We start from the raw sequence: 18,846 nt of genomic DNA, 5'->3' as shown, positions 1-18,846 counted from the left end.
CCCTGGGAGTGGCTCCCCATAAGCAAAGGCAGCCAAGGAGAGCCTTGGGTGTTCACCTTAAAAGTTTTGCCAGTTTGAGGATATTTAGTGTTCCCTAAATCATAGCAGTCTTTCTGAAAGATTGTGTATTTACTTTTTCAGCTCTGATTTCACTCTTCAGTGTTCCAGTTATTTATGAACGGCATCAGGTAATTTCTCAACTGTAGATTTCAGTACACAGAGCTCACTCTATTACATGGCACTTACCAAGTATCAGTGCTAGTTTCCAAAGCCTGATGAAAAATGAGAAATGTGATTTCTTTAGCAATTCATTTGTTAGAACACAGTAATGGTTAATCAGATTCTTTAGCAATGCTAATTTTCTAATTCTCATACATTTCTCTTTCAGGCACAGATAGATCACTATCTAGGACTTGCAAATAAGAATGTTAAAGATGCTATGGCTAAGTAAGTATTTAAAATCTGCAACTTTTTTTTTATACTAAGGAGAAGGTACACTGGACTTGGTAATAGTACTAGGTCTACGTTCAGGGCTTAATGAGTAGCAGATCTCCATCAGATCTAAAGTGTGACATCAGAGTTGCTAAAAAATTTCTAACAGTTGGATCATTCATTTCTGGGTTTACTATGTGTATTTAAGTCTAATAATGAGGCCAATGTGGCATAATTATAGCTTGTAGTTTGACAGCCTTAGGATTTCATGTCTTGTATAAGCTAAGCAATATTCAGATATAGATGGTTCCCAACTTAATGATGGTGTGAAAGTGATATGCATGTAATAGAAACCATGCTTCGAATTTTGATCTTCCCTTGGGTTATTGACGTGCTCTGTTAGGCTCTTGGGGCTGCAAACCACAACACAGTCAGCCACGCTTCCCCGAGGCAAACCAGCGCATTACAGATTAGCTCTCATTGGTCTGTACTGAAGTATTGTCAATTATGTGATTAGCTCTTTATGATAAATAGGCTTTGTGTTTGCTGGTTTTGCCCGATAGGCTGACACTGAGCGTGGCTAAGGTGGGTGTGCTAAATCCATTTTTTACTTATATTTTCAATTTACAGTGCATTTATGGGTATGTAGAAGTTGTTAGTGAGGAAGTTCTATCATTCTTGAAGAATGACATTTGAAGGAACAACAAAAATACTTCAAAATTTTAAGTACTTACATTGACCTATTTTTCCCTCCTTGTTTGTAGAATCCAAGCGAAAATCCCTGGATTGAAGCGCAAAGCTGAATGAAAAAGCCTGAAATAATTAACAGTAGTTTATCTTTAAGGGGATCTTCATTTGATTACATGGGGGAGGGTCAGGGAAGAATGAAGCCTTGACATTGCAGTGCAGTTTTACAGATCTTTATTTTTAGCAACGCAGTGTCAGGAAAAATTACCTGTCTGACTGCCATGTGTGCATCTTAAGTATTGTAAGCTGCTATGTATGGATTTAAACCGTAATCATGTTTGTTTTTCCTATAGGAGGCACTGGTAAATAAAAACGATCCGAGGAAGCTGTATATTACACTTGTTGCAGGTAGTCTTGCTGTATTTGGGGAATTGCAGAGAAAGTGGAGCTGAAAAACATAACCTTCTTTTCACAGTTTGTGCACTGTGTATAGTCTGTGTAGATTGATGCAGATTTTCTGAAATGTTTAGACGAGATCATACCACTAAGGCAGGGATGATATAAACTGCCTTTCTGGTACGTTCTAGGTGTATTGTGAATTTTACTGTTATATTAATTGCCAATTTAAGTAAATATAGATTATATATATATATCTATATAGATAGTGTTTCACAAAGCTTTGACCTTTACCTTCCGGCTGCCCCACAGTGCTTGAAGTGCTTGATGTCAGAGAGTCATTGGTCATAATGTCTGTAGTTCCAAAGCGCATAAGCTAGTAAAAGAAAATACATTTCCAGGAGCACTACCATCTGTTCTCAACCTGAAATGCCATGCACTTAGAACTCCTCATGTAAAAACTTCATTGCACAGACTTACTGTAGTTAGTTATGTCACAGACTCTGAATCTATGGACTGAATCTAATGCTTCCCAAAACGTTTGCAATTATCAAACATTGTTATGCAAGAAATTATAAAATGAAGATTTATACAATTGTGGTTTAAGCTGTACTGAATTAAATCTGTGGAATGCATTGTGAACTGTAAAAGCGAAGTATCAATAAAGCTTATAGACAAATTTTGTTTGGTCTTTTGGTTTCATTAAGCTGCAGCAGGAATGCAAAGGGGAGACTCCATAGCTTGTGCTATGTGCAGCTTATGGTGCAGCTGTGTTTACTTTGAAAACAAAAATTAACAGAGAGCATATTTACATAATCAAATTTATTAGACACATACCAAAATGATATTATGTATTTTTATACTTTGATAACTGAAAATAAATCCATGCACCAGTATTTGAATATTTTAACATAAAATCATACATATAAATGTTTGTTTACAAATAAGATTTAAGAAGTTTTCTTGACACAGACACTATTGCTGTTTAGATATAGTTGTACATGTATCATTGTTTTTCCATGTGGTTATTTCAATTCAAGATCCTATCAGTGTGAAAGGTCAGTGGTACAATATAGGCAGACATGGTCATCCTCACATCACCAGTCACGTGGTTACAGAAAACAGAATTAGGACTGTGTACAGACTCCAGTTGTGGGCCCAGCAACATACCAGGGGATTAATGTAAGGCATTAATATTAATAAACTGGCATATAAAAATAGCTGAATGAGCGCCCTAATCCATTTGGAATGCTGAAGCACTTCTGTGGTAAATGTTAATCTATATTTCTAAACAGAGAACTGCTAATAGTAGCTCAAGATTCAGAACTTTAGTTCGCTGACCATAAAGACTAACTGGTGTGTCTGTGCTGAGCCCCAGTCCCTCCTGCCTGCCATCCAGTGTGTGCGGGCAGCCCCTCCGCAGCCGCTGGGTCAACCATAAAGTGTGACTGAGGTGGTCTAGGGACGTCTGGGTTAATGTCCAAGTCACATTCTGTCATCCAGCCAATTCTGAGCAACTCTAGACTATTTTGATTTATAATCTTGATTTATTAACTCTGTCTGAGCTGATCCAGCCGTGACGTGACCTGTATAGTTCACTTGAAGCAAATCAGTGGAGCCAAGTCTCCCTCACTCTGGGAGTGATCAACCCAGCACAGCAGTTGGTTACCTCAGTTATTAGCATTTTTAAATTTAATGTGACCAATCAAATTACCCTCCTACACCCACTTGCGGGTTTTTTTGGCTTCCACTTTGTAGTAGGTTTGTTTTATTTGAACTCTTGTGGATTTGTAGGTTTGGCACTAAACATAACAAAAACCTGTTCTACCTCCTCCCTCCTGAACTTACGTTCCTTCCTGCTCACCTCCCTAGAGCCGCCACTTCCTAAGCGGGTAACATATTTCTCACTTAGGAAGCCTTGACATAAACACCTGACGTGGGTGACGCTGGGAATCTGCTAAGGGTCCTATAGCCCTCCTCAGTTTTGAAATTTTAGCACCATATGTAGAAAGGAGATAATTTGTGGGAGGTGAGACAGCAGCCCACACAACTGGAAACTTTCAAAGGCACTTCATGGATATAAAACTTTGCAAATGAAACATTAAAAAATTAAGTTTCTCAACTTTTATACATGGCTCATTTGGTTTTGAAAGCTAAATATGGAGAACAGAGACTATCAATATTTCTAGTACTTCGGTACATCTAACTTAAATTGTCTTACTCAACTTATTTGTAAAAATGAATTATTTAAAGTATATAGAAACAATAGCAAAACATCTTCTGTAAAAGTTTTGATGCAAATCAAAAGCTACATATTAGGGTAACTGAGGCTTTTAATTTTGTCTGTGGGCTACATTATTAGGATTTTTTGTTGTTAGGACATAGTTTTCAGTCTCAGAGTCAAGCAGTCTGAACATTCTAGAACTGACCTTCTTTCTTGGCATTAGGAGACTCCAGATGACGGGAGCAGCCACACCACTTTGCCAACACTTAAGAGTTTGTGCAGCTTGCAGCATCAGGGCGTGTCCCAGCAGCCAGCTGGTGTTGGGGGACCCCTCGTCGCTGCCTATGCAGTTGCTGGATGGGAGCAGCAGCAGCAATAATATAAGAGGCTTCTGGCATTTATAGGCATCGCCACACAAATACACTGAAAAAGCAGATCAGACAGTTGCTTTGCATGGCAAGACATGTTTTTGTCAAATGATAGAAAATAATCTTGCAGAGTACTCCAGAGTCAAGCTCAAGTGATGGACAGAATGTCTCTATTTTGAGGTCAAAAAGCAAACTGGGGACATTGCCACCAATTCTAGGCCTGCTGCTTTTTAGTTACCTTTTTTTTTTAAAGGTATGTTGTGTTGTGCCGAGTCTGATTCTTTGAGTAGCCTGAGTGGCTGCTGAATTTGAGGACTTTGGCAACCTAACCTTACACTATCTCTCTTGTTACTTTTGAAAAGGTTTTATCAGTCCCACTAGAGTAGGAGAGCACTTTCTAGTGCTTAGCAGAGAGCCAGGGTCAGAACATGCGCCCGTGACTAAGGCCCTGCATTTTAAAGGCTGTCTAAGTCTTTTTATAGGAATCTAGTCACCTTCTATCTCCTGCGCTGGGGTGACCAATTTGCTGTTTCTTACCGCTAGATTGTTTAGAGTTTGGCTAGTGCTGCTTTGAAGGGTGATTACATTTTTGAGGGAGCTGCTGCCAGTACTATCTCAAGGGCTCCAAGTGTCAGCAGCAGTTAGCACAGGAAGCTGGAGGTGTGTCATTTGTACACAGTGATTTTTGACCTGAAAGTGAGCTGAAATTCTCTAAATGTAACTTCTACGCAAATTCACCTAGACTACTAAAATATACCCAAGTGCACGCATTTCTTCACCCCCTGCTCCCCAAGAGTTTAGCTTGGGCTAAACAGAAACCAGTATTTGTATTTCCATGAAGCCCTTCAGCTGTGTCAAATGTGGAGTGACTCAATCACCACGTCTTTCACCACACTCCAAATAAAAAAATGGTGCAGGGACAGGAGAAAGCTGCCTTCTTGGAAATGTGGGAGAGGCTGGTGTGGTCTCTGGCGGCCTTCTCCCCAAACGCTGGTAGATCGGTTGTGCCTCAGGAAGAGCCAAGGCCCATTTCACTGAGTGGCAGCTCGGGGCAAAGCAGCTCTAGCTAAGAAGCCCACACACCTGGCTGAAGTTCTGCTGACTAGCACTGGGGCTAACACCCCTCACCCAAGCTTGTGTCAAATCAAATTTTTGCTGGGTGTGTTTCTCAGTGACCAGTGATCTACATTATTGATACTTTAAGATCTTGGTTGTAGATTAATCATTTTAAGAATTGGTGATCAATTGGGAGTTCTTGAAAGACTTAGGAACACGGTCATTCTGTGGTATGCAATGCCGCCATGAACTGCCAAGAGTGCCTACTAAGACCAGCATTTTGCTTTGTGCCCCCGTCCCTCAACCTAGCAATGCTTAGAGTAGGTGCCCCATGTTCTGGGCTTCTCAGCAACCTGGGATGGCTCTTACGGTGCTGACCAGTGAAGATTTGGGTTGGGAGACGAAACACCTTGTTTCTGGAAAGTTCTCGTCTTCTATAGGACTACCCAGGTTTTGTTTACTACCCACATGAGTCCTTCCCCAGGTCCCTGGAGGGGGGGGTGGTGCCTAACTCACGGGACACCTGAGGTGGAGATGGGGCAGGGGATGAAGGCCAGGCTTGGGGTATCAGCCAGGTTTATGAGGTCGCTACCTGCAGTCATCTCCTCCAGTGCTGACCACGTACTTGTCGTCATGAGAGAAACGGATGTTCGTAACATGAGCTGAGTGACCAAAATAACGCTTGTGTTTGGCCTGTGAAGCAAAAGTAAATGTAGATGGCTAAGAGGCCCCCCTCATCCCCAGAACCTTTCTCAACTCATGGGATTCGCGTTTGGCCTAGACATTTGTTAGCCGTCCATTCGCTGACTTTCCTGTCTCATTCTCGCCTTGTGGCCATTATGCCCACCCTCCTTTTTGCCCACCCTCCTTCTGGCTTCCAGGATTTCTCCAAGAGTTGCTAAAAAGGTTAGGTGTTTCCAGACCTTCACAGAGCTGGGAAAGATTCCTCTCGTTTTAGATTCTAGGGGGTCATCTAGAGTGCTTACTATCTCCCACACACTGCAGAAGACAGCCTGGGGGCAGTACAGAGAGGTTACTCTGAGGAAGACTCACAAATTTTTCTGTGCATGGAAAATCAAAGAGCTTCACCAGCCCAAAGTCATCTCCTGTGACAATGTTCAGGCCAGCATGGGTCACACATGCGCAGTTGACATCAGCCTTGTCTGCATTTCGTGGCCAGATGCCAATGACTTCGTCTCCCAGAATGCTGTTCCAACAGGAAGAGGTGTTAGAAGGAGATGTGAGGTGGCTTTCTGCAGTCAGCCATCCTCACCCGGGGACATGAGGAATATTTTGCATGAATCTGTATGGTCATAGGACTCTTCGGGCATGAAAGCATCTCTCTCCCACCTCTGGACGCTTGCCCCAACTTTTACTGATCTCTGCCTGAGTGAGTTCCTTACACCCCAGCGAAAAGGCACAACCATCTCTGATTCCCTCCCTGCATCCTATAGGCCCTCTGAGTATGTGCATGTTTGGGAGAGGGATGGGAGCTCCTTTCAGATCACAGGCGGGTGGTCCCTTTTCTCTTGAATTGGCAAGGCAGTGTTTCTTCTGTGGCCTGGCACTTCCAGCCTCCGCATGGCACCTGGACTTACCAAGAGCCTGGAGGTGGTTTCTATTAGCACTTGCTGATGGGGTCAAGGATTTAGAGGATGGAATGCACTAAGAGGTTCTCTGTGTTTCCAAAGGCCAGGCCAGATCAAATCAGTGATCCAAACTAGTACCAAGTAGCTTCCTACTGGTAACTCCCCAAAGAAATAACTCCATCCCTGAGCTAGTTCAGACCCGACCGCACCTAAACTTGAAAGCTGAATCTAGGATGAGAAATCCTTTATGACCTTTCCCCGGAAGTGTTTTCTTCATTACCTTGTCCAGGAGGCCCAGGTGATCTTCTCAATGACCACAGCTTCAGTTACCTGTTTCCCCAGAGGGACTTCATGTACCTGGCGCTTGTAGGCTCCTGTTGACACCTGCCAGTGGAAGGGAATGGTGTCCATCAAACTTCTTTCCAATCTGAGGAATGTACTCCTTCTCAAGCTGTTCCCCAGGCCCTGGCCCAGCCACTGCTCCCCCGGGTCTTTTCTCTAAACACACCCAGGACACGGCTCACAGGGAAGGGCACTTTTCCATCCATTCTCTGGCTATTTTTCAGAGTCCTAAGATACCAATTCTTCAAGTGCGCATCAGCATCATCTGGAAACCTGTTAGAAATGCATATTCTTGGGGCCCTGCCAGCCCTACAACATCTCAGTTGCTCTCAGGGTGGGGCTACCAATTGTGTTTTAAAGCCTCCAGGTGATACGGATGCTTATGCAAGTTTGAGACTCTTGTCAGAGAACAAAGATCTTCCATGCAGAGGTAAAGCAAGTCTTCTCACAGACAGCAGCTGATAGAGATGACTTGATATATCTAGAACCTTTGCTTGCCTGGGAATCCCCTAGAGGAAACATGGTGTTGGATGCAGCCTGCATCTCCAGTCCCCTCTTTGTCGATGCCTCTTCCCTAGCAACCCCAGGTTTTCCTGCTATTCATGGAGTGAGTTCACTTCACCTCTGTGGGCCTTCACACAGATGGCTTGAAACAGTGTTCCTGCCCCTCTTTGTTAGCTGACTCCTACACATCCTACAGACCTCAGCTTAAATATCACTTGCATGGAGAGGAAGTAAATCTAAATTCAGCACCTGTTAAATGCTCCCACAGCACCCTGTGCTTTCCCCCAACAGCCCGTAATCACAATTTGCAACTGCACATATATTTTGTAATTATCTGTTTATGCCTGTCATCCCTGTTAGAGGGCAAACTCCAGGAGAGCAGGGCCCAGGCCCTGTGTGCCCACCCTAAAGTCCAGCATAGTGCCTAGTTCAGTAACTATGTGATGAATGAAGAAACATGACTGATCTCTTACAATGAACGTCCAAGTGCACAAAGGGTATCTGCGTGAAGGCTGGAGAAACCACTGTTGGGTTTTCAGCTGTGAATCCCAGAGGTTGGACTTTTCTCGACCCCGCCCCATCTGGGACCCAAAGACAAAAAAGTCTCCAGGCCCATCTGTCTAGAATCAAGGTCCCCAGTGAAGTGAGGCTGAAATGCACAAGTGTAAAATAGCAACATAGGAATAGCGGCTACCCCAGAGAACCAGAAGTTAGGAAGCTTGAGGAGAGGTGGTGAGAGAAAGATTAGAGATGATCATAGTTTGTGTTTTCTACTTTTCTTATTGAAGAGTAACTCTACTGCTTTAAATGCAAATTCTTCGACTTTCTTAAATCCTCTAAGCTTGTTCATTTACAAAATAGGGGAAAAGTAATAGTATTTAAAGGGTTCTTGTAATCATTAAAGTAGCATACTGCCTGGCACATAGTAATCACTCAACTAATGTAAGCTATTGTTATTATTACTATTATTTTTGATTGTCCCAGATATCAGGAAGCCCAAAGCATATACCTGAATGTATTTGCCATCTGCAGAAAAATCCATCTGGATGACAAAGCTTGGGATATCTTTGCAGTAGCCAATGCGATTCAGGCTTGTGCCCTGCGTGAGGTCATAGAAGTCAACTGTGTGCTCAGAAGAACCAATGGCTAAGAATCTGCTGTCAGGACTGATTCTAGAGAAAGCAAACCAAGAGCATGGCCCATAAGGAGAGTTGTTGGGGTATGGTCTGCTCAAAGGCAATGAGTTCTCACTTCATGTCTCACATGTGGTAACTTCTCCTACATTCCACGGACTTGCTCTGGATCAAATCCCATGGAAGTAAGGGATTAGACCTTGAGAGGAAGATAGAAGACTGGAGGCTCAGAAGACATAACAGGAGGGAAAAGTCAGTAACAAGAAAAAAGCTCAAACACTATCATCGATTAATTTATGATAGGACATTGGCCAAGGTTAACCAGTCAAGAAACTGCATGACCACCATAGGTCATCCCCTAGATCCAAAACATGAGCATAACTATAAAAACCCTGATGTTTTCATCTGGTTGCAACCCTTTTTGGGGCCCCTCATATGCGGGAGCTATTTTGCTTCTTATCTGTCCTGCATAAATCGTCTAAGGCCTGCTTGCTGCTGGCAGGAGCTGGCCTGTATCTTTAAATGAACCCTTTCAGCTTGCTGTTGTGTGCATGCGGTATTTTATTCTTCAATATACCGGCACGGTTCCCGGCTCATCACATGCTATCACCACGGAAGGAAATGGATGTTTGCAGTCTTTTGTAGAATGGCATTTAAGGAAGTTTTTAATACACTCTTACTTGGTAAAATTAGCAAAGACATGTTTGAGAATTAATGTGTGAGAGGGTCTCCTTTCATAGTTGGCTCATTAAAAGGGCCCCTCTCTCATTCCAGCCATGGCACTCTGGAATGGGACCTGCTAGGCAGGAAAATGCCCACCCTTCACCTACAGCCCATGCCACTAAGTATGTACCTGATATCTTGGATAGCAGATTTCCGGTCTCGTTTTTTCCCCCAAACTTTCAGGCTGTTCACCAACAAGATGACAAACTCTCCATTCTTCATGCCAATGGCCACCATCTCGCCATCGGGGCTGTAGGCTGCACACCTGGCTGCATGGCCCAGGTTCACCTTGTTTAGCAGCTTCTACAGAGATACAGAGAGGATCACCTGAGATCAGCCTCCTAAGCTGCCCTTGGGGGACCCTGCACCTATGCCAGAGCTGTCAGACGGCCAGGGGGAGCTTCCAAACCTCTTATACTAACAGTCCCGAAATGCTGAGCTTTGGTGGCATGTTTTGATTACAGCAGTTTAAAAGACAAGTTGTTTTAGGGCAAGAGCTGGTGAAGTTTTTCTGTAAAAGTTTGGTAGTGAACATTTCAGACTGTGCGGTTCTTAAGGTTTCTGTTACAACCCTCAATTCTGCAGTTGTAGCACAACAGCAGCCATGGACACTAACTACATCAATTAATGGGAAACAGGCAGTAGGCAGAGCTGACTCCTTGCCAACTTCTTGTTCAGGAGGAAGAGTTTGAGCTGCTACATCTGTTCAAATCCCGAATCCTGGCTCTATCATTAGCTGGGTATTTTTTAACAAGTTATTTCTCTATCTCCCCATTTGTAAAGAAGCAGTATTAATATTGACCTTGCAAAGTTGCTGAAGTCTCTGCTTATGCAGCAGGTAGTCAATAAATGATAACTGTAAATAACAAATAATCATGAAAGCCAATTTGAATATAACAACCAAACTTAGGCTTTTGCATGTCTATTCTTTGAGTTTACACGAAAAACATACTAGTCATTTTGAAATAAAATCAAATATTGTAATTATTAGAACTTCAGAACTTGTTTCAGATAAGCTTGGTGACATTAATCTTTTATTTTTTTCAGACTTTTCATTGCTATTACACATTTCTACTCCAGATGAACTTTCAAATTGTTTCTCCAAACTCTAAGAGAAATCTTGCTGAGATTTTGATTGAAATGTTCCATTTGGGAACATTTGACATTTTAAGTTATTTTAGACTCCCTATCAGGGAAGATGATTTATTTATTTTTTAGGTTTTGAGTTCTCTCAAGGTAAGAGAAGATCATTCTTAATCAGATTATTCCTGAAGGATGTACAGATTGTGTCTGTATGAACGCAACTTCTTTTATTATTAAGCTCATTCATTTCATTGCTGACCTGCAGCTGATCTCTTACTCTGGGCTAACCACTGGCCCCATCTCCTCATTCCAGGCTCCTCCTCGGGAGAGGCCCACTGTGGGTGTTGCAGCCCCTTACCTTGTCAGCCAGGTCCCAGATCCTGGCTGTGCCGTCATTGCTGGCAGAAATGAAAATGTCCTTTGAGGGGTGAGTGGCCAGGCCCCAGATTTCCCCTTCCATGTGTCCATCAATCAGAATGTTGGAAGCAGCATTTTTTTCACCAACTTCAATTATTTCTCCATCTTTAGTTCCCACTAAAATTTTCCCCTGTTGTAATTAAAACAATATTAGAAAAAAGGACAAATACCATATGATCCCACTCATAAGGCGTAATTAGAGTAGTTACATTCATAGACAAAATAAAATGGCAGTGGCTGGGGGCAAAACAGGGAGGGGGGGAACCTTATGGTTTAATGAGTACAGAGCTGCAGTTCTGCAAGAAAGGAAAAGTTCTGTGGTGATGGCATACAGCGATGTGAGTGTACTTTTAACACCACTGAATTAGACACTTCAAAATGGTTAAAATGGTAATTTTTATGTTATCTATGTTTTGCCACAATTAAAAATATCTTTAAAAAAAGATATCTTTTAAAAAAACTATCTTTAAATCCCTGGTGGCGCAAGGGGTTAAGACACAACCTATGAAGCTATCCACAGCCACTGCAGCATAAGTTCGATCCCTGGCCAGGGAGCAACCCACATGGCACAGCAGACCTCTCCTGACTCACCCGCTGCTCCCCTCAGCAGTGTATTTCAGTCAGTCAGTCAGTCTGTTCTGTTTCCCACTGTCTCTGGTGAATCCTCTCACCCCCCACACCTCTGGCCTGTACCCCAGCTCTTATATGCAAAATAAAATAAATCTTTAAAAAAAAAAAACACTCTTATCTTAGAGCAAGCTGAAAAGCACTTTGCCGGCATTGGTAGTAAAACAGGAAGAGTCAAGATGTGTTTTGTTTCTCACTACATCGTCCATGTGTAAGTGACTTCCTTTTTGCCTTTTCTCTGTCAACCTCCTTCAATACAGAGGTTTTCATCATTCAGTCTCTGCTAGAATATTCATGGAGCAGGACAGTCAATTTCTGCTCTTAGACAGCTCAAGCCTTTCCAAGTTCTTCTGAAGGACACCAGTGAAAACTCATCTACTGATGACTCTACCTTCTGCACCTAGTTCTACCTTTATCTCCCATATGCCTAATGACCCTTTCCAGATGATTTTCATTTCTCTAAAAAAGGTATCAAAACTATTCCTTATTTTGAACTACGCAAATTCCAAGTCAGGTCTGACATTTTTTGGTGAACACCCAGAAAACAAATGATTAGACTGATACCAATTTAAATATGTATGCAAGGCTTTAAATGGACATTTGTTTTCAAGTGCACTAGAATCTTCTGGAGAATTAAAAAAAAATAAATAAATAAGAAGGAAAACTCATGCATCAAGGCCCCACCCCTGGAATTCTTACTTTGTAGCTGTGGGTGAGAACCTGGACATTCAGATTTTTTTTTTTTTAAAGGAGAACTCTTGGGTTTTTGTTTGTTTGTTTATTTATTTAGTTATACAAGCGCTGGGTACAGTCAGAAGCGCGGGAGGGTGAGAGAATTCACCAGAGCCAGAGCGGGGAGCAGAACAGGCAGAAGGACCGATGTACACTGCTGAGGGGAGCAGCGGATGGCAGGAGAGGTCTGCGCGCCATGAGGGACCCTCCTCCGGTGGCCTGGCTGGGGAGCAGCCGGGGATCGAACCGGCGCTGCAGAGGCTGCGGGCAGCTTCGCAACCCAGCGCTCAACTGCTGCGCCACCGGGGAGGCCCTGGACATTCAGATTTTTTTGAAACTCAGCTAAGGTATTTTTGGTATCCAGCTAAGGCATGACGTGAAAACCAATGGTTTTGAATTAGACAGTTTGGGGGTCTTTGCTCTCCTCTAACTGGCTGTACAACCTTGGGCATGGGCAAATTACTTCCTGTGTCCGTGGCTATAATATTGTCTGTCCCATTAGCACCTAAAATCTACTAAATGAGGGCACGTGCCAGGCAAAATGAGAGACACTGTGAATATAGGATGCATGTGTCCTCACAGCAACCATGTGCTGGACACGGAAAGGTTGAGTAACACCCAAGGTCACACAGCCAGCTCTGCTGGAGAGCCCCCCCAGGCCTGACTGCTAGGCTACCTCTCCACTATAGGTAAGTCACACCTTGGAGGTCTGTTTTAAGGGTTCAACAAATAAGCACAGGGAAAGCAGTAGACTCTCACTGGACCCTGACCACTGGCCCGGGCCCCGGCTGTGCTCACTTTGCCCCGGCACACAGAGCGCACACACTCCACAGGCTGTCCTGTCTCTAGTTGGAAGGCCCGGCAGCGCTTCATCTCCTGGTCCCACAGTTTTACAGCACCGCCTTCTTTGGTCCTACAAATCAAGAGGAATGTGGCCTGTCAGCCTGCATGCTCAACTTCCCCACGCCCCTCCCCGCCCTCTGTCATCTCATCAGTGCCATGGCCACCTAGGGCCAACAGGACTGACCCTCCAGGGCAACCCTGCTTTGACTCTGCTGACAGGTGATCACAACCTCTTGAAGTAGCAATTTCCTGACATGCCTTCAAATGCCACTATCTTGAAAGGAAAGAGAACTGTAATCTAGAAAATCAAGCTATGTGTTTATTAGCTCAGACACAGGGGAAGTGTTTCTCCTGTTTTTCTGCTTCATTTTCCCATCTTCCTGTCCCCACGGGAACCTCTGGCATCTCTTCTCATGTCTTCCAAAGAGTCACTTGAGAGTGACACTTTATGAACAGGAAGTCACTCTGGTCTAATCAAGAACACCGCTCCATTTCTTAAACTACCTTTTTTTTTGGGGGGGAGGAGGGGGATGTCACTGATTAGTTTACAAAAGACTGTTTTGTCTGTTTTGTCTCTTTCTAGCTTTATTCACTTTGCTGTCATGAAGAAGCTGCCATATTTGAATTGCCCCAAGGAGAGACCCCTGACATGGGGAGGCACAGAGGGTGTCCTCTGGCTGTCAGTCTGGTCAATAACCAAGCCAGTGAGCCTGGGAGTCAGCCCTGGCTCAGCCAAATCTTGTTTCTTAAACTACCATTAAACCACCTCTCTCCCTCTTACTTTGGAAGGTTTTGGCTTAGGCCACCTTGGAGAGGGCATGCTGATCACCATGATGCAGAAGAGACAGGACAATGGAAACCTGCATTTCCTTCAAGTTGGGGAAGCCTCTGTCAGTTTTTCCCACTAAAAAGGGACCAATTGCTCCTGGGGGAGCTTTGGCTTACGGCCGCTCTTTTCCACCAGTCACTATGAGTCCATCCCGAAGGGTCGTGTACATTGTGAAGACAGGGCCCGTGTGAGCCTTGGCCACCAGGCGGACGAGGAAGTGGTCCTTCCACACGTAGACGTCTCCATTGATGGCACCCGTGAAAGTGAGGTTGTTCTGTAAACAAAGGGACACCTGCCACACCAGGACACTCAGCAGCTCTCAGGGGGGTCCCTTCCCAGTCACCTGCTCTTGTATTAAGGAACCAGAGCCAGAGAAACAGGGACACACACTAAGGCTGATCTTTTGTGCCAAGGAAAGGCAAGATAATTTGCAGGAAACCACAAAGAGCATATGATAGGAAATATCTCTATTTAGTGTAGGGCTTTTGACTTCTGCACTAGCCCATTTACATGAACTTCCACTCTGCCAACAAGGCTCACATGACAGCAGAGGAAAGGGTGAGACTCTAGCCTACAAGGACTTTCCTGGGCTCACCTGAGACTGACAAATCTACTCCTGGAGGACCAGAGTTGGTTGTGTTTCAAAATGTCCCCAGGGGAGCCTGCATTTGCTAACAGCACCCACAGCCCATCTAAGCATGTTCGTTGGGGGTATTTGTGGGCAGGAGGGCTGGGAGAGAAGAGATACTATCCAGGGGTGGGACGGTCCCCAGCATCCTCTGTGGCAATCGAGCCCAGCTCTGATGAACTTGCCAATGAGTTAGCCCTGGAGTAATAAACCTGAGTGGGGTTCTTTTCTGATTAACACTTGGTGGGGCGGGGGATGAATAGAGTTGATTCACTAATGTGTGCTGAGGAAAGGGAACAGCGTTTGCAAGTAAGTGAGCAAGGGAGAAAACGTAGAAACAGCTTTCTAGTGTGCAGCTTCCTGGCCATATTCCTTCCCCTCCCCTTGCCACACCCCACCACAAACCCATGCCCAGAGGTTCAAGTTCTCATCTTGGAAGGCTCCAGCAGGAACTCACAGCACCGAAGGCCACAGAGAGCATTGTCTGCATCTTGGCAGCTTCCATGGACCCAATGACTCCTTTCTTGTAAAGCAGGGCGCTGCCAGCCAGGGTCCAGAACTTCATATGTTTGACCCCAACAGATACAAACTGCGTGTCTGAGTCAGGGCGGAATTCCACCACAAAAATGCGCTCCAGGTGACCCCCTCGGCTGGCAACCTTGGCACCTGTGGGGGTGAGAGTGTCTGGTAAAGTGGCCCGCCCTGCTTCTGGGCCAGGCAGTCAGCTGCAGCCCCACCAGGCCCAGGGTACCCTTCAGGGTTGAGCTTCTTCAGTGGCTCCTCCCCCTCCAGACACTCAGGATAGGAAAAAGGGGCTGTGTCTGGTAAAGCTCCGGAGCAGCAGGTGCTGCTGACATAACCGCCTGCCCCACAAGCCAGACCCAGGCGTCTGTGACACAGCAGGAAAGGAGGCCCAGGAGATGAGCTTCCAGCTCTGAGGAAGGAGAAAATGGCTGACAGCGCCCTCCACCAACCCAGCGAGTCTCCCTGTCACCCAGGATTCTCCACGGGAAGCTCCGCCCTCCCGGGAGCGTCACTAGAGGCTCAGATTCAATCACACAGTTTTTATTTCTAAGAGTCTCTTTTATTTTCTTTAAAAAATTAAGTTCTCAATATTCCTTTTTTCTTTTGTGGCTTTTAGGTTTGACAATTTTACCTTTTATAGTTAATGAGGAGCTTTATTATTTTCCCTCAACCCCATTTATTTATTGTAGGGTAAACAGTTTTCTGGCTTTTTGCCCTTCCACCATTAGGATGGCCCTGTCTGGCGGTGGCACCTGCATTTTGTTACATTGTTATTTTCAGTTGTGCGCTTTACTCTTGTGGGCCATGGCTGCGGTACATTTGCCAAGAGAAGGAGAGAACAGGAGAGAGAAGGGGAGAAACAGCACTAGGGAGCTCAGAGTGAAGACCCGCCTGTCGGCCTCGTGGCCCCCAGGCACTCCTGCCCGCCCTGTACCTGTTTGCTGCACTACATGTAAAAGCTCAATTAAAGCCTGAGAGAGCCACTGAGAGCTCCAGGACTTTCCTTTACTGGGTCTGCTCAGATCAGAAGGAACCAGCTCAGTGCCCTTCCTGCCACTACATTTATGTTGACTTTTCTCCTGAGTTTTTTTTTTCCTCCTGAGTTTCGTTTAATCTGTGTCATAAACAAATCCCAATTCCACCATTTACTTACAGGTTATGTAACAATTCTGTGCCTCAGTTACCTTATTTGTAAATTGAGGATAATAATAGTTCCCATTTTACAAAATGCTGTGAAGATGAAAAGAACTGATGTAAATGAGGCCCTCGGAACAGTGCTGGGCATTTACAGTGGTATGTCGCATCAACTATTATTGTTGTTACCACTCTTTTAGTGCATTCCTGTATCTTTTGCTTTCTACTCTTTTCACCTATATTTTAAACCTGATCTATTTTTATCTCATGTATTTCTGCCCTTGAGTTTTTAATTTTCACTTTAAACTTCAATTATCTTTTTTCTTATTTTCTTTTACTCTGTTTTAGTTTCAATTTTTTCTTACTCATCTCTTCTCCCTCTATTATTTACTCACATACCCACAGGCCCTCCTCACTTCCATGCCCCCTGGGGCTCCTTTCCAGAGGTGGCTGGGGGGACCTGCAGGTTACCTCTCACAACAGAAATTCTCTTGAAGGTGGAGTGCTGGACTTGCTCTAACAGATACCTCACTACCTACTTAAGATCAGAGGTTTAAACACAATGGTCCCTCCCATCCCCAAGGACATCACAAACTAAGTTCAAAGACAAACTGGGAAGAAAACATTTGCAACACTTGAAATAGATGAAGAATTAACATTAGTAAAGAGCTACAAATCATAAGCAAAAAAGATAAGCACCCCCAGTAGAAAAAGGGGATTTGAAGAGCTGAATTACAGAAGGAGCTGTAGCAGTCAGTAAAGAGATGGTATAAGAGTCAATCTCAGTAGTGGTGGGGGGTGGGGTAGAGGATGCAACATAATATAACAGTAAGATGCACATTGCTCGTAAGCCACTGTTATTTTTTCCTTGTTTAATCTCATGGACACTTCTAATTGTGGACAATTCTGTCTGCTTTTCTATATCGGCTTGTTCAGAGCAAACTTCATACAAGTACCTAGAACTTGACAACATGCATTTTATAAAGTAAACTCACTTTTCACTCCATTTAATTTTGCTCATTCTTACAACTACACACACCACCTCCCAAGAGTTGCATAAAATAGTTCTTGAACAAATGAAGGCTGAATAATAGACTCTCTAATGATAACAAAACATATATATCCCTCCCTCAAGCACACATTATTGATCTGTCAGCAGGTCCTGGAAGGAGTTCAGAGAGCTTGTGGCTGGTGCTGGGCTGTCAGGTGTCACCACTGGCTCAGAACCCTCCCGGCTGGCCAGCCCGTAGCCCCGGGGCCAACAAAGACAATGGGAGAAAGTTACCAAAGAGAAGGCTTCTCTTTTTCTTCTGGGAACTGGTTTAAAAGCTCTGACTGCACCACCCCTCCCTGGAGAGACTGGACAGGGCCACAGTGAACAAGTGTCAGCTCTGGGGCAGGTGCGGAGACAGAGGCAGGTCTAAGGAGATGGCTCTGAGCTGAGGAAAGAGACTACGTGGAGGGCCTATGTGGTAATTTTCTGGCAAGGAAGGAGGAACAGACTCGGTCTTGGCTGCTGTGGAGGGTAGAGTTAGTATTCAGAAGAACGGTATCATGCTGCTGTGGGGTGCCTGTGCAGTATGAGAGTCCATCCTGGAAGTATCCAAGCCGAGAACAGAAGTCATCCTGTCAGGAATGCACTTGAGGGACTTCTCATGGGATGGATCCTGACTGGCTACGAAGACGTCTCTAGTCCTTCCATCTTTAAGATGCTTGAGTCTATAATTTCAGATACTCAGTTTCTCATCTGGGGCCAAATCTATTTAATCAGCTTTCCATTCAGCACCATAAGGAATGAACCTGCATCCTGAGACATAGATCATGGGGCCTCGTGAATTATAAGAAAAAGAGAAATGGCCGGCCTAGGATGAGCGAGTCTCATAAAAACTTGCAGGTCCCCAACCTCTTTTTCTCATACGAGAGCTCAGGAGGGGTTGGAAAGTCCCCCTCTCCCTCTGCTCATCTCGTGCATTCCCCTCTCACCACCCAGCATGCTGAGCCGATGGGGCCCTGGGAGCCCCGGATGGGAGATGTGCCACTTCTGTGCGTGCCGGCTTAGTGCGTCCCAGATACAGGCTGCCGGGCTGGAGAGAGACCTCATTACTGTCCTAACTAATTGGATCTGTTTTTTGCCAACCTGGGAATATACCCAGTAGACTGCACATCTTTGATGTGAGATGATCATAAATTTAGTAGCAGGCTCTGTATGTGTGTATGCTGGGGGAGGGCAAGAAAAAAATTCTGTTACTTTAAATGTAAACCTTGATTATAAAATGAATCCCCCCCTCAAAGAAGTGAAAATGTTTTTAAAAATCTGCTCCTGAGGCTCGGGTGGTAAAGCCTGCCTTGGTCGCTGGGATGAGGCAACCAAGGTGACAAGGCTGCAGCAGACCCAGGGCTACGACAGGGTCCTGCCGATGCTGGGACGTTTGGGTGAAGGGCAGGTGGAACAGCAATGGAGGAGGCTGCTGCCTTCCCTATGAGAAGGACTGTCGATAAGGCTGGACTTTCCCGAAGCGGCCAAAGCCCCTTCACGCCACAGCCGGGACTTCCCAGGCTGGCCCTCTCCGGCAG

The 18,846-nt window shown here is 44.7% G+C and overlaps 2 protein-coding genes across 2 annotated transcripts in view; one reads left to right on the top strand and one right to left on the bottom strand.

Annotated features, from left to right (window-relative positions):
- The window catches only part of RTN4 (reticulon 4), a 69,279-nt gene extending 67,088 nt beyond the window's left edge, over positions 1–2,191 (top strand). Inside the window, 3 exon segments of the mRNA XM_037527415.2 lie at positions 142–188; positions 389–447; positions 1,197–2,191. Coding sequence (XP_037383312.1) covers positions 142–188; positions 389–447; positions 1,197–1,239 — 149 coding nt within the window. The 3' untranslated portion in view covers positions 1,240–2,191.
- Positions 2,192–2,360: 169 nt separating this feature from the next.
- The window catches only part of EML6 (EMAP like 6), a 282,524-nt gene continuing 266,038 nt past the window's right edge, over positions 2,361–18,846 (bottom strand). Inside the window, exons 24-33 of the mRNA XM_054687741.1 lie at positions 15,071–15,279; positions 14,102–14,259; positions 13,112–13,226; positions 10,896–11,084; positions 9,585–9,757; positions 8,608–8,770; positions 7,033–7,136; positions 6,217–6,370; positions 5,756–5,856; positions 2,361–4,162 (exon numbers count right to left, since the gene is read on the bottom strand). Coding sequence (XP_054543716.1) covers positions 4,138–4,162; positions 5,756–5,856; positions 6,217–6,370; positions 7,033–7,136; positions 8,608–8,770; positions 9,585–9,757; positions 10,896–11,084; positions 13,112–13,226; positions 14,102–14,259; positions 15,071–15,279 — 1,391 coding nt within the window. The 3' untranslated portion in view covers positions 2,361–4,137. The remainder of the gene's footprint in view (positions 4,163–5,755; positions 5,857–6,216; positions 6,371–7,032; positions 7,137–8,607; positions 8,771–9,584; positions 9,758–10,895; positions 11,085–13,111; positions 13,227–14,101; positions 14,260–15,070; positions 15,280–18,846) is intronic.

This window comes from Talpa occidentalis, unplaced genomic scaffold (genome assembly GCF_014898055.3).
Source record: "Talpa occidentalis isolate TD23 unplaced genomic scaffold, MPIMG_talOcc4v2.1 talOcc4.5, whole genome shotgun sequence".
Taxonomy (NCBI): Eukaryota; Metazoa; Chordata; class Mammalia; order Eulipotyphla; family Talpidae; genus Talpa; species Talpa occidentalis.
The sequence above is the reverse complement of the archived record's forward strand: the minus strand, read 5'-3'. Positions and strand labels throughout refer to the sequence as shown.